Source organism: Carassius auratus, chromosome 27 (genome assembly GCF_003368295.1).
Source record: "Carassius auratus strain Wakin chromosome 27, ASM336829v1, whole genome shotgun sequence".
NCBI classification, from domain to species: Eukaryota; Metazoa; Chordata; class Actinopteri; order Cypriniformes; family Cyprinidae; genus Carassius; species Carassius auratus.
Window position 1 is genome coordinate 2,213,737 of NC_039269.1, and position 13,075 is coordinate 2,226,811.

Below are 13,075 nucleotides of genomic sequence, written 5' to 3' on the forward strand. Positions count from 1 at the left end.
ATCACAGTGAATCAGTGCTGTTTGTGACACAGTATCAGTTTGTTTAAGATCTGTGTTTATCGCTCTCACTCTTTTTCTCACAGAGTCGTTCTCCCTAACCCCTCCGGAGGGCTTTCATTATCTGGGTCAGTCAGGATGTGTGAAGGACAAAGCCATTAATGACACCGAGACTTTTCAGGAAGTGCTGGTAAGACAATCACAACATCACTCTAAAGTTCATTAACACACACTCCACTGCTGTACTGTACAGCATCAACCAACTGCACTACTCTCTTAAGCCCCTTTCACACTGCCATTCCGGCAAATACAGGGGTAAAGTGTTCCTGTAATTGTTCCCTGGTCGCTAGATTTGGCACTTTCACACTGCCAGTGATGACCCGGTATATGTGCGTGCTTTCACACACAACCCTTGAAGATCCCGTAACGACACGTGACATCAGCGCGTGACGTGTAATGTACGAGTCGACAACGCTTGGCACGTTATACTTTAACTGAAGCAAGCAAACGATCTCGGCGTCAGCGCGGAAAGTGAGGAACTCTAAACTACGTTTTCGTCGCGAATGTTGATCTTCCTTCAAAACAGCCGGTAAAAGAGTCGCACGATAACGCGCGTCATCACTTTGATACAGAATTAGATCTGGCTTTTGTTCACACATCGCTCGTTCCGGATCGATTACCGCAATGTTACTAGGTCCCCGACCCGGGTTCAATTCGGTAATCAATTCCGGGACGTGGTTGCTTTCACACAGAAGGCGACCAGGCAATGTTACGGGAATATTGCGGGTCCGACGTGCAGTGTGAAAGGGGCTTTAGTACCGTATTTTCTGGACTATAAGTCACACTTTTTTCATAGTTTGGCTGGTCCTGCGACCTATAGTCAGGTGCGACTTATTTATGAAAATTAATTTGACATGAACCCAGAGAAAAGAACCAAGAGAAAACATTACCTTCTCCAGCCACAAGAGGTCTACACTGAAGACATACAGCGCCCTCTCGAGGCTGGAGACGGTAATGTTTTCTCTTGGTTCTTGGTTCTAAATAAATGCGACTTATATATGTTTTTTTCCTCATCATGACTTATTTTTGGACTGATGCGACTTATACTCAGGTGCGACTTATAGACCGAAAGTATACAGTATTACTCTACTATTTATAACTTCAGGTTTGTGGTCAGTACTAATTTTAATGTTATTGGAGAAAGTCTCTAATGCTCTATTTATTTGATCAAAAATACAACTGAAACTGGAATATTGTGAAATAGTATTAATAACATTTAAAATAACTATTTTCTATTTTAATATATTTAAACATTTTATTTATTCCGATGATGTCAAAGCAAGTTTTCAGGAGCCATTACTCCAACCTTAAGTATATTAATACTTCAGTATTACGTATAAATAGATTCACTTGTGTTTTAATGCTGTTTGGCTGTGTTTTGTGCTAGAATGCTCTGAGGACAATGCAGTTTGGAGAAGAGAACATCAAGGAGGTTTTGAGGCTCCTTTCAGGAATCTTGCATGTGGGAAACATAGATTTTCTAACGGCAGGTGGAGCACAGGTCTGCTCTAAATCAGGTGAGCGCTCCTCCACTCTCCGCTCTGTTTTTCTCACGATTGTTGGAATTTTTGAGTTGTTTACTGTAATCTGCTGATGTTAATTGCATTCCATTTACAGTATATAAATGTATGAAAGTAAAATATGTGTTTGTTTAGCTCTCAGTAAAGCTTCCGATCTTTTGGGGTTGGATAGTGCCCAGCTGGCTGAAGTTTTGACCCACAGATCCATGATCCTCAGAGGAGAAGAAATCAGCACACCTCTCACTGTAGAGCAGGTAACAGGGGTGTTAAATACAAAGTTTCCCATCAAACACCACAACTTCACTTCTTAACACAATATTTACACAAAATGTAAATTCAGTGCCACTATATTACTGTTAGGTGCAAGAAAAATATTGAGAGATATATTCAAAGAAGCTCAACAGTGAGATAGCTTATGAACAATGAAGTCTCACCTGAAAATCAGGGTTGCTAAGAGGTGGAATATTTCTGGAAGCATTCCAGAATTTTAGGAAACTTTCCAGGATTTTTTAGAAACTTTTAGAAATATGCCTGAAATTTTTCACCCCTTTGCAACCCTAGTGAAAACAGCATAGTTTTTATCCAAATACTTCTGTACTCACCAAAACATGTCTAGAATCTCTCCCTCCCTCTAGAGGACTTCACGTGTAACTGCATTGTATTAATAGTCATTTCAACTTCCTCACTTCATCCTTTTTATCACTGTAAGGATATATCATATTTTCTCGTTGAAGACAAATATGTCTGTGTGTGCATCAGGCGGTGGACTCGAGGGACTCTATGGCGATGGCTCTCTACTCTCAGTGCTTCACTTGGATTATTCGTAAATTGAATAGCCGTATCAATGGCAGTGAAGACTTCCGATCCATCGGCATCCTGGACATCTTCGGCTTTGAGAACTTTGAGGTGAGAGTCATTGCAGTGAGTTTTATGGCAGATTTGAACCTACTAGTTATGAGTTATTTTATTCTTTCTGCTTGATTTTCTTTCTTGGTCTCAGGTGAACCGGTTTGAGCAGTTTAACATTAACTATGCAAATGAGAAGCTGCAGGAGTATTTCAACAAGCACATTTTCTCTCTAGAGCAACTTGAGTACAACAAGTATGTCATTACACATGGTGCACATCACCAACCAAAACGCAATTCATATGCAACTGACGCACATGGCAAACATCTAATCCTATGCCATTTTATTTCTGTCTGTGTATTTGTGTTCATAGAGAAGGGCTGGTCTGGGATGATGTCAACTGGATGGATAATGGAGAGTGCCTTGATCTCATAGAGAAGGTACAAACACAGTCCCACTCAAAAACACTGAAAACATTCTGATGTTCTATATCTGAGTCTTTCTGTGCATGTGTTTTCTCTGCAGAAGCTGGGTTTGCTTGCTCTGGTGAATGAGGAGAGTCATTTTCCTAAAGGCACTGATGACACATTGCTGGAGAAACTCCATAGCCAGCATTCTGTAAGTCATACACAGAGAGCATCATTTTTTTAAGGGCATCAGGTTTGCATGATCAAGAGCTCTATGCTAGAATGTAGCCAAATGGAACACCCTGAACAAACTTTTGATCCACCACAGATTTGAATATTTGGCACAGAATCCACCCTGAATATGGGAACTGCTGTATTATAATCACTAATATGTGTCTCTCTTTGTCTTATTAGAGAAATCAGTTCTATGTTAAGCCTCGTGTTGCAGTTCATCAGTTTGGAATCAAGCACTATGCAGGAGAGGTACAGCACCCTGTCTACTAAGTTTTTATTATATTAACAGTATATGTAAGTAAATTAGCAATTGTAAGCATGTTTCAAAAATCTGTTATATTTTGCTCATATATCAAATGCAGTCTAATATTTCAAAATAGGTACAGTGTATAGATCTCATAATAGGTCAAGTTTCGTGATAGGTGGTGTTCTATGAAATATGACTAAACAGACTTTTCATACACTGTTAATTTCTACGCACTAAGTTGGTGATCATATGATTTTTATGTCAGTTTTGATATTGTTATGAGATAAACATTGGTGCATTTTTATTTAAATATATGTTGCATCTGAATATAAAACTTTTTTTGTTGTTTTTAGTACTTTTGTGTGGCAAAGTTTCATTAGAAATAAATAAAGAAAAGTGTAGTCCGTGCATTACATATATCATGTGTTGTGGTATATACTGGAGAAAGAGACCAAAATGTGTTCAACATCAGCATTACGGGTGTCGTGTTTCAGGTTAACATCCTGCTTTTTGTCTCCAGGTTGTGTATGATGTCAGAGGAATCCTGGAGAAAAACAGAGACACTTTCAGAGATGATATTCTCAACTTACTCAGAGAGAGCAGGTGTGTGTGTGTGTGTATTTGTGTAACTGTTCTCTGTGAGGTCATTTGTTCACACATTCCTGTTCTCTCAGGTTGGATTTTGTGTATGATCTTTTTGAGAGAGTGAACACCTGGACTGGGCAGGACACTGTCAAGTGCGGCTCAAAGTATCGCAGACCTACTGTTAGCTCCCAATTTAAGGTAAGAAACTACAACTCCCATAATGCTTTAGAGCAGGTAAACAAAAGCTTAATTTGAATGAAAGTGAAGGTAACAAGATTTTTGATTAATTTTTTTACTCTTACACTCTCACAGCCCGGATATACTTCAAACTAAGTTTTTTTTCGGGGCAAAAAGAAGTTCAAAAAGGCTGGTATACTGTTTCCAAACTTTCCAACACCCCTGCTGCTGGAGGCGGGGTGTAGATTAATGTAAACATGTGTCGCGACGCTTGCGACTATCCCCTAAACAAAACAACGCTGAAATGAAGAAGTGTAGGCAATCTAGGTGTGAGACGGGCCCCAATTGTCAGAATATTTTAGACAAAAGAATAATGATTAGCAGCAGTTCAGAGTCAAGTATCATGTTTGCAATACAAAAGAACCATTCCATAATCAGTCCTTTATGAGAAGTGGGAATGGCTCATAGTCTGAAAACTTTAGCATGGTGTTGAAAATTATAATAAACTAACACAAAATATTAGTTAGTAGATTAAGTGTATAAAACATTTTACAATTTTGTAATAGATTATTCATTTCTGTCTACCCAGAATTCATTGCACTCCCTGATGTCCACCCTTAGTGCCTCCAATCCATTCTTTGTACGATGCATTAAACCCAACAATAGCAAGGTATGTGTCACACACACACACACACACACACACACACACACACAAAAGCATATGAACTAATTGAGCTGAGTTTGAGTCACTTTGTGTTGTATTCAGGCTTTGAAAGAATATCAGTCGGGTCTGGTCACATTTATTGGCCGAGTTCAAGAGCGGACATCTATAACACACTATCAGATGAAGATACTCTGTATAGATGTTTATCTCTCCATGTTTTCATCAGTAGTGACAGAAGGAGCTTACACATCATAAACTCTGTGTGAAGATATAAGACTCCTTTGAGAGAGAGCCACACACACACACATATACATGCTCTACAGACTTTTCTATTCAGATTGCATTGGACCCGAGGCCATTCAGCAGGCTGCCCATTAACTCTACAGCAGATATCAGACGCGTGTGTTTTGCGTATGTTAGTTCTTACTTGTTCAGTTGTTTAAGGTCAGTGCTGAGGTGTTAATGGGACACATCAATTCTGTTCCATTCTACTTATGCTTTCAGACTGTGCTTTAAACACATCAATGCAAGTAAATCAATATGTAAATTTTGCCTTGTGCAGAAGTCACGAGTAAAGAATATATAATAATATTTAAAAACAGCAGAAGAAAAAGCAAGCAAATTATTAATGTACAATATTAAATAAAATTATAATTAAAAACTAAATTAATAAACTAACTCATTAATTCAAAGGTACTTATGTGACAAGTCTGTTTACTTTCTGATTATTCATATACAGTACAGAATAATATTTTGAAAAAATCATAAGAAAATACAAAGAGAAATCAAACCGGTACATTTGATAACAAAATTAATTATTGTTTTTTCCTTTTTCTCAAATAAGTAAGTTTGAATTTACTTGAAATGTTCTATTTGTCTGTTCTTTTTTATTGTTATTGTAGTGAATTAAATTTAGATAAATTATAATAAACAAAAATTAAGCATCTGATAAATGTCATCTCTCATGTTTAACATCTATCAAATCATCTGTTTTCTATTTTTATCTATAAATTTAATAAGTTATATTTAAAATCATTCTTCAGTATAAAGTAAAAACTGTAAAATAATATATACAATAATAATATATAATATAAATATACAATATTTTATACAATATTTAATAAACAAATTTACAGTCATTTACATCTTCAAACTGTATCTGCCTCTCAATGTCTCTTTCTGTGTTTTGTATTTTAGTATGTTTTAGTATGTTGTCCTGTTGTTCCCCATCTTTATTTGAATGTAAACAGCTGGGGTGACTTTTGCCCCTTTTCTGCCCACAATGCATTTCGTTCCAACACCCCCCTCCCCCTTTGAACACAAATTAGCCCAGCATGGGTCTGATCTCTATGGCAACCAGCAGTGTGTGAATGAGAGTGAGAGGTTGGGGGTGGGTGTGTGTGTGAGCTGACCAGTCGATCGCTGGTTCGTTGTGGACATACACTCGCTCAGAGCTGCTGTCGGTCACAGGATGAGAAAGAACACTTTACTATACAGTAAGAGTTCATATATTATATAAAGTCAACTTTCAGATGGTTAAATTGTTGCTGCTGAAGAACAGAACTGATGTAGTGGTGTTTAGACAGATGGTGAAAGCTTTTCCAGATGTTTGAATATCTATTTGACTGTTTTGAAATAGTATTTAATTATATGAGTTGTCAGATATGTTTACCTGTTGGATAATGATGATTTTTCTCAAAGTTTGCTTATTAAACAGCAGATTTATGAAAGTTGTTTACACTTGTTTCTTAAAGGGATAGTTCAGCCAAAAATGTCAATTGTCTTCTAATTTGTTAATCCTCTTGTCTTTGTTGTTAATCCCTTGTTCTTCTCTGGAGCATAAAATAAGTCATTTTTAAGAACTGTTTTTGACCATAAAGCAAGAGCCAGTGGGGTCCAAAACAACATTGGTCCCCTGTGACTTTCAGTCTTTGAAAAACACACATTCATCAGGTTTGGAACAACATATGGGTCACTAAATCATTGCAATTTTGGGGTGAACTCTCCCTTCAATATTTTATATGTGGGTAGTATTTGTTTTTCTGGGAGCCGATTAAAGAGAGATGTCCCTCCCCCATGAAGTGCTCTGACATTGATCCTGTCTGCGTTCAGTGGCTTGTGCTGCATGTATTAGTATGTTAATGTGCCTCTGACTGTAATGAATGATTGTGTTGTGTGTGTGTGTGTGTGTGTGTGTGTGTGTGTGTGTGTGTTGGTATTGACCTTGCTCTCACAGAGCTCATTCACCACTCATCTCCTCATCTCAATTTCATTCTGGTTCATTCCTCCTTCCACAGAGATGACATTTAGAAGCGGGGATTACAGTGCCCCGTTTCCGACCTCACCCCCACACAGGGTCACAGCTCAGGGGGAGAGCGAGTGTTGATGGCCCACTTAGTGTGTTTGAAGAATGAAACCACTCATAGCTCAACCAATCTATATTTGAAAGCAGGTTCAATCCAGCTAATTTAGATTTAGAACGGTTTTTAAATAGAACAGTGAAGAAACTGTACTGATTTAAATTGCTACAATGTTACTGTCTTTCTTTTGCAGATGCCCAATCAGTTTGAGCAGTCTGTAGTCCTCAACCAGTTGAGATATTCTGGGATGTTGGAGACCGTTAAAATCAGACGTTCTGGTTTTCCGGTTCGGAGAACGTTCAAGGATTTCAGTTCCAGGTTTGTCCCCCAAACACTATAAACTCATATTCTTGCTAAAAACGGATTTGTTCTGAAACTTTTTCATTTTGGAATGTTATGTCCTTTTTTATGTGAAAACAAGAAATTCAAGTTTAAGTTTTTACAACACCACTTCTCGTATAGTTAAATTTAGTAATTTAACATTGTTTTCAAGTAAATGAAACTAGAATGCATTTAATTCTTAGTGATAGTGCTATTACTTCTGCTTTTCCTGTATTTTCTATTGTTCATGATAGCATTTTGAATAATAATCAAATGATGGGTAAGTGTGCTATAATTGGGCAGAAAGTCATGCACAATGTTGACATTTAAAAAAGTAATAGCTGTTTTTTGTCTGTGGATAGAGCCAGGTCAGTTTGATATTATGCAGAATTGGATTAGTCTGCAAATCTCACTGGTCCACGGATGTGCAACAAAACATTTCCCAAATTGTGGTCACATGACATTGCATCAGTCTCCATTGAAATCAATAGATTCACGATGTTTGCTGACAGAAACTCTTGTGTTCAGACTTCCTTATTGTGAACCACTTTTGCAGGACAGTTTAATCACTGTTTTATTTTTTATTCTTCAGGTACTATGTCTTGCTGAGGGATTTGGCTTTGTCAGATGACCCAAAGGGGCGGTGCCTCCGCCTGCTGCAGCAGTATGACAACAGCAGCGCTGAATGGCAGCTGGGAAAAACCAAAGTGAGCAACAACATCATGTTCTCTGGATATTCATTTTGATGTGTATCTGTGTTGGTAGATGGCATGAAATACTTTTGGTTGGTTACAACACCAAAACATAGGTGTCCATTAACTTTTTTATTGCATCTGCCACCCAGAATGCTGAAGAGGATAATACATAAGCAAAGGGAATTTTTTTTTTTGCAGGATCAGATCAGTCACTCTAAATCAGTCATGATACTATGTGAATAATGAGGTCTATACATTGTTTTTTTTTAGGTCTTTATGAGAGAAAGTTTGGAGCTGCGGTTAGAGAAGCAGAGAGAAACAGAAGTGCTCAAAGCGGCTTCAATTATTCAAGCTCATATACTGGGATACAGAGCACGGTAAACACACATACACATGCATATTCACACTTCCAGTTGGTGGCAGCTCTCATGTACTCCCTCTGTTATTGTCTCTCTGCCCTCTGCTGGTTATAGGAGGCAGTACAGGCGATTGTTGCAGTGCATTGTTGTTATTCAGAAAAACTACCGTGCACTGTATTGGCGGCGGCGCTTCCAGATGACACGCTGGGCCACCATCACCCTGCAGAAGAGGCTCAGAGGGCAAAGGGCACGACGGCTCTACATTCAACTTCTAGAGGAGAAGAGGAAGAGGGAGGAAGAAGAGAAGAGACGAAGAGAAGAGCAAGAGGCACTGGAGAGGTAAGCGGTTAAATTGCTTTTATTATTATGTCTATGTTTATATTTTTATGGTTTGTTTCTAAGTTTCTGATTTGCTTGAGATTTTTTATTTTCTTAATCAGAGAGAGACAACGCATGGAGTTGGAGCTCCTAGCACAAGCAGTAAGTGAAATATCTTTCTGTCTGTCTATCTATCTGTTTGTCTGTATGTCTTTATAGTTATCGTTCTTGGTGTGAACACGGCTTTAGTTTTGTAATTATGAAGTATTGTCAGTGAAAGCAATGTATATTATTGTTCATTTGCTAATTTGTTTAAAAATAGGTTCATTTTCCTTTTAATTACTGTTGGTTTCAGTGCAACATTCATGTGATATTAAAGTGATATCCAAGTCTGTGTAGAATGTTGTGTAACACAGGCTTTTCTATTTGTTCCACACAGGCAGAGGAAGCTCGAAGATTAGAGGAAAAAAATACAATTGAGCAGATTCAAGATTTCTTAGTCGAGAGAGCCACACCAGACAGTATTGTACCAGAGAGTATTCCCCTTCAGAACGACCCACCAGAGGACCCTGTACCCTTCTCTATAGCAGAGAAGTCACTGGTGGAGCAGGTGTTTGATGAGGTGTTTGAAGGAGAGACAAACCAGGCAACACAGGTGGAGGAGATCTTGCGTTTAGAGCGTGAGATTGAAGGTCTGCAGCGACAGAAAGAGGCTCAAGAGCAGAGTCTAACTGCACAGTCGTTGCATCGCCTGCAGTGGCTGCGTGATCAGGAGCTGCGCAGGCTAGAAGAGGAGGCCTGCAAGGCTGCACAGCAGTTCCTTACCTCGCTCAACTTTGATGAGATCGACGAGTGTGTGCGTAACATCGAAAGCTCGCTGGGAGGGTCTGGTGGCTCACAGCAGGAGGGAGCCAGAGGTGAGGAAGATGAGGTGGATGAAGGCCTGGGAGTGGACGAAGACGGGTTTAAAGACTCTCCTAACCCCAGCGAGCATGGCCACTCTGACGGCCAGCGCACCAGTGGAATCCGCACCAGCGATGATTCCTCAGAGGAGGATCCTTATGCAAACGACCGTATGCCTCTGCCCCCTGCCCTGCCCATTATCACACCCTTAGTTTATCATGCTCCGCTCTCCAGCAGTGGCTCCACCTACTCTCACGCTGTTCAGGAAGAGGAGGCGGAGCTAATCCCTCCCGATGAAGATTCGGATTACGATGCAGATGATTATGATGAAGGAGGAATCATCATGTGGCCTCCCAGCCTTCCGCCTCACAATGACCACTGGTCACGTGACCAACGCAGCTCCTTGGCAACCAGCACCAGTGTCAGCTCAGGGGCGTATCGTTTCAGCTCGGAGGGGCAACAGTCTTCTGTGAGTTTTTAACACACATTCAATAAGATTCATTCATATGATAGATACATTCTGTACATGTCAGATTTATATAGAGATTCTGAGTGTTCCTGTTAAGCATATTTGTCAAAAATATTTGACAGTTGGCACATGTTCCTGGTCTTATTGTGCATGATTTCTCTGTGCATGTAGATGCATTTGTATGCTTTAAAATACAGTAATTTGGTTCGGAATCATCTGTTCTTTTCAAGTGAATTCCTTAAGTCATCATTAATACAATGGAAAAATTCACTTGCTGAATATCCTGTTTCACTCTTAAACACACTGCTGTTCAAGAGTGTATGGTTTTTTTAAGAAAATTAATTTTAAAAATAATTTTTCTGCAAAGACTTAGAGTGACCATAAATTTACAAAACTTTTTTATTTCAAATAAACACTGCAGACTAGAGTAATGGCTGCTGAAAATTACAATTACAATTTAAAATATATTAAAATAGTAAATGGTTCTTTTAAACTGTAAAAATATTTAGTTTTTTTCTTTTTGCATTTGAATTTTTGATCAAATAAATGCAGCCTTGTTGAGAATAATATATTTCTTTCAAAATCATTAAAAAAATCTTACAGATCCCAAATTTTTAAATGGTAGTGTACATCACATTAGTGAAATAAATTGGTTTATAAATGCCACATCATGACTTCAGAAGCATGCATTTGTGCATTTTCACATGATTGTGCTGATTGTGTATCCTTGTGTTTCTCTCCCTCAGTTTGAGGACAGTGAAGATGACTTTGATAGGTTTGACACTGACGATGAATCGTCTTTCCGGCGGGATTCTGTTTATAGCTCCGTCACTCTCCCATACTTCCACAGTTTCCTTTATATTAAAGGTAAATAGTTGGCCACTCCTCTCTCAACACCTCTTTCTTCATTCTGTTTGTTTGATTTCAGAGCCTGATAGAGAATATATTGAAACTCATATTACTTTCTCTTCTTTCCAAACATTTATGCAGTAAACTTGAAGGAGCAAAAACTTAACATTTGTAGCTTATTTCAGCTATAGGTGCATTTTCTAACTTTGCTTTTTTATGTTTACATTTTTGAAATTAAAGTTTCCTTTTAAATTGTTAGCAGAATTTAACACCCTGTCTACCCTGAACCTGTTGCAGCATTTCATTAAGGAAAGTCTAGACATATCTATGACCTTTGTCATCATCACACGTGTTGCAGGTGGCCTGCTGAACTCCTGGAAGCGTCGTTGGTGTGTGCTGAAGGATGAAACATTTCTGTGGTTCAGGAGCAGACAGGAGGCGCTCAAACAAGGCTGGCTGCTGAAGAAGGGCGGAGGCTCCTCTACACTCTCTCGACGCAACTGGAGACGCCGCTGGTTTGTCATGCGACAGAGCAAACTCATCTACTACGAGAACGACACAGAGGAGCGCATGAAAGGCATGCTGGACATGCATGAAGCAAAGTAAGACCTCAGGAAGTGCTCAAAGGTTTCAGGTCATACTCAGTGTGACACTGGAACTGGAGTTCTACAGTCATGCTAAACTTGTCAATCAAAAATACAAATATTGTATATAAAGTAATTTTCTTTTAAATCTGTTTTTTTTATGTTTGATTTGAAAAAGTACATAAAAGACAGCAAATCATAATTTATTCTATGTATGGATATTTATTTATTTCCCTTTCATTTTGTGTGGTTTTATTAGAGAGATTATTGACGTAACAGGGAAGGAGAATGGGATTGACATTGTCATGCCAGGGAGAACATACCATCTTGTTGCAGAAACTGCAGAAGATTCCAGGTAAGTGTGTTTGTTTTACACACAGTGTGTGTATGTGTGTGTGTGTGTGTGTGTGTATATATATATATATATATATATATATATATATAAACCATATGCTTCAAGCTTTGCTGTTATTTCATAAATGTGTAGAACTGTTAAACTGAGGTTTTTGATTAATATCTGTGTTGTGTGCAGTCATTGGTTCAGCGTGTTGAGTCAGGTGCACATGTCGACAGAACAGGAAATTCGAGAGATGCATGATGAACAAGCAAATCCTCAAAATGCTGTGGTAAGTATTACACACAGACACACACACTCACACACACACAAATTTGCAGATGGCTCATAAGATATTTAGAAAAGATGTTTGTGTTTTTTTTATAGGGCACTTTGGACGTGGGAATGATTGATTCTGTATGTGCCTCTGACAACCCAGAAAGGTAAACACAAACACACACACACACACATTTATATGCACACTTTTTCACACCGGCTTGTTTTTTTGTTTTTTTTTTTACAAATCTTTTAAAAGGCAGTTTAGTGGATTGGAGAACAGCACTTTTCTTTTTTTATATAATTTTTTAAATATCTTTTTTTAATGTTTCTGCTTTTTTTTTTCTCTCTGTCCAGGCCAAATGCCTTTGTTATCATCACAGCCCATCGTGTGCTACACTGCATGGCTGAATCAGCAGAAGAAATGCATCACTGGATTACATTGCTCCAACGCACGAAAGGAGACACACGTGTGCAGGGACAAGAGTTCATCATCAGGGGTGAGAGGCAATTCAAAAGTCCTTCTCAGTTGTTTATGGATTGTCTTAAAATTATTTTTAAATTCAGTTCATCGTATTTTTATTCTAATTATTTAATTTGACCTTATATCGTTTTATTTAATATTTTATCCATTTTTTAATGCTTAATATAAAAATAGCATTAAGAATATTTTTGAGTTCAAAATTATATATGTAATATGCAAAGCTTACTTGACCAGGATTTTTGAAGAATATGGTTATTTATTATTGGGACAAACAGAGTAAAATTGCATGTTATAATGTTCACTTCCAAATCAACAGCACCATGTTAGGAGGCCTTTGGAATTTAAATGTTACATTTGAAAATGTCTCTGATCTCTTCCTGTCTGT

At 38.2% G+C, this 13,075-nt stretch overlaps 1 protein-coding gene across 2 annotated transcripts in view; it reads left to right on the top strand.

Moving 5' to 3' along the window:
• Positions 1-13,075, top strand: part of LOC113045053 (unconventional myosin-X-like) — a 39,869-nt gene that overhangs the window by 21,098 nt on the left and 5,696 nt on the right. For both annotated transcript variants that reach the window (XM_026205178.1, XM_026205179.1), the window contains exons 9-31: positions 84-187; positions 1,445-1,574; positions 1,713-1,831; positions 2,337-2,483; positions 2,578-2,678; positions 2,798-2,864; positions 2,950-3,042; positions 3,246-3,314; positions 3,833-3,915; positions 3,987-4,095; positions 4,664-4,744; positions 7,292-7,416; positions 8,012-8,126; positions 8,385-8,491; positions 8,588-8,812; positions 8,914-8,953; positions 9,231-10,163; positions 10,910-11,030; positions 11,371-11,614; positions 11,856-11,951; positions 12,129-12,222; positions 12,318-12,373; positions 12,564-12,706. In XM_026205178.1, coding sequence (XP_026060963.1) covers positions 84-187; positions 1,445-1,574; positions 1,713-1,831; positions 2,337-2,483; positions 2,578-2,678; positions 2,798-2,864; positions 2,950-3,042; positions 3,246-3,314; positions 3,833-3,915; positions 3,987-4,095; positions 4,664-4,744; positions 7,292-7,416; positions 8,012-8,126; positions 8,385-8,491; positions 8,588-8,812; positions 8,914-8,953; positions 9,231-10,163; positions 10,910-11,030; positions 11,371-11,614; positions 11,856-11,951; positions 12,129-12,222; positions 12,318-12,373; positions 12,564-12,706 — 3,402 coding nt within the window. The remainder of the gene's footprint in view (positions 1-83; positions 188-1,444; positions 1,575-1,712; positions 1,832-2,336; positions 2,484-2,577; positions 2,679-2,797; positions 2,865-2,949; positions 3,043-3,245; positions 3,315-3,832; positions 3,916-3,986; positions 4,096-4,663; positions 4,745-7,291; positions 7,417-8,011; positions 8,127-8,384; positions 8,492-8,587; positions 8,813-8,913; positions 8,954-9,230; positions 10,164-10,909; positions 11,031-11,370; positions 11,615-11,855; positions 11,952-12,128; positions 12,223-12,317; positions 12,374-12,563; positions 12,707-13,075) is intronic.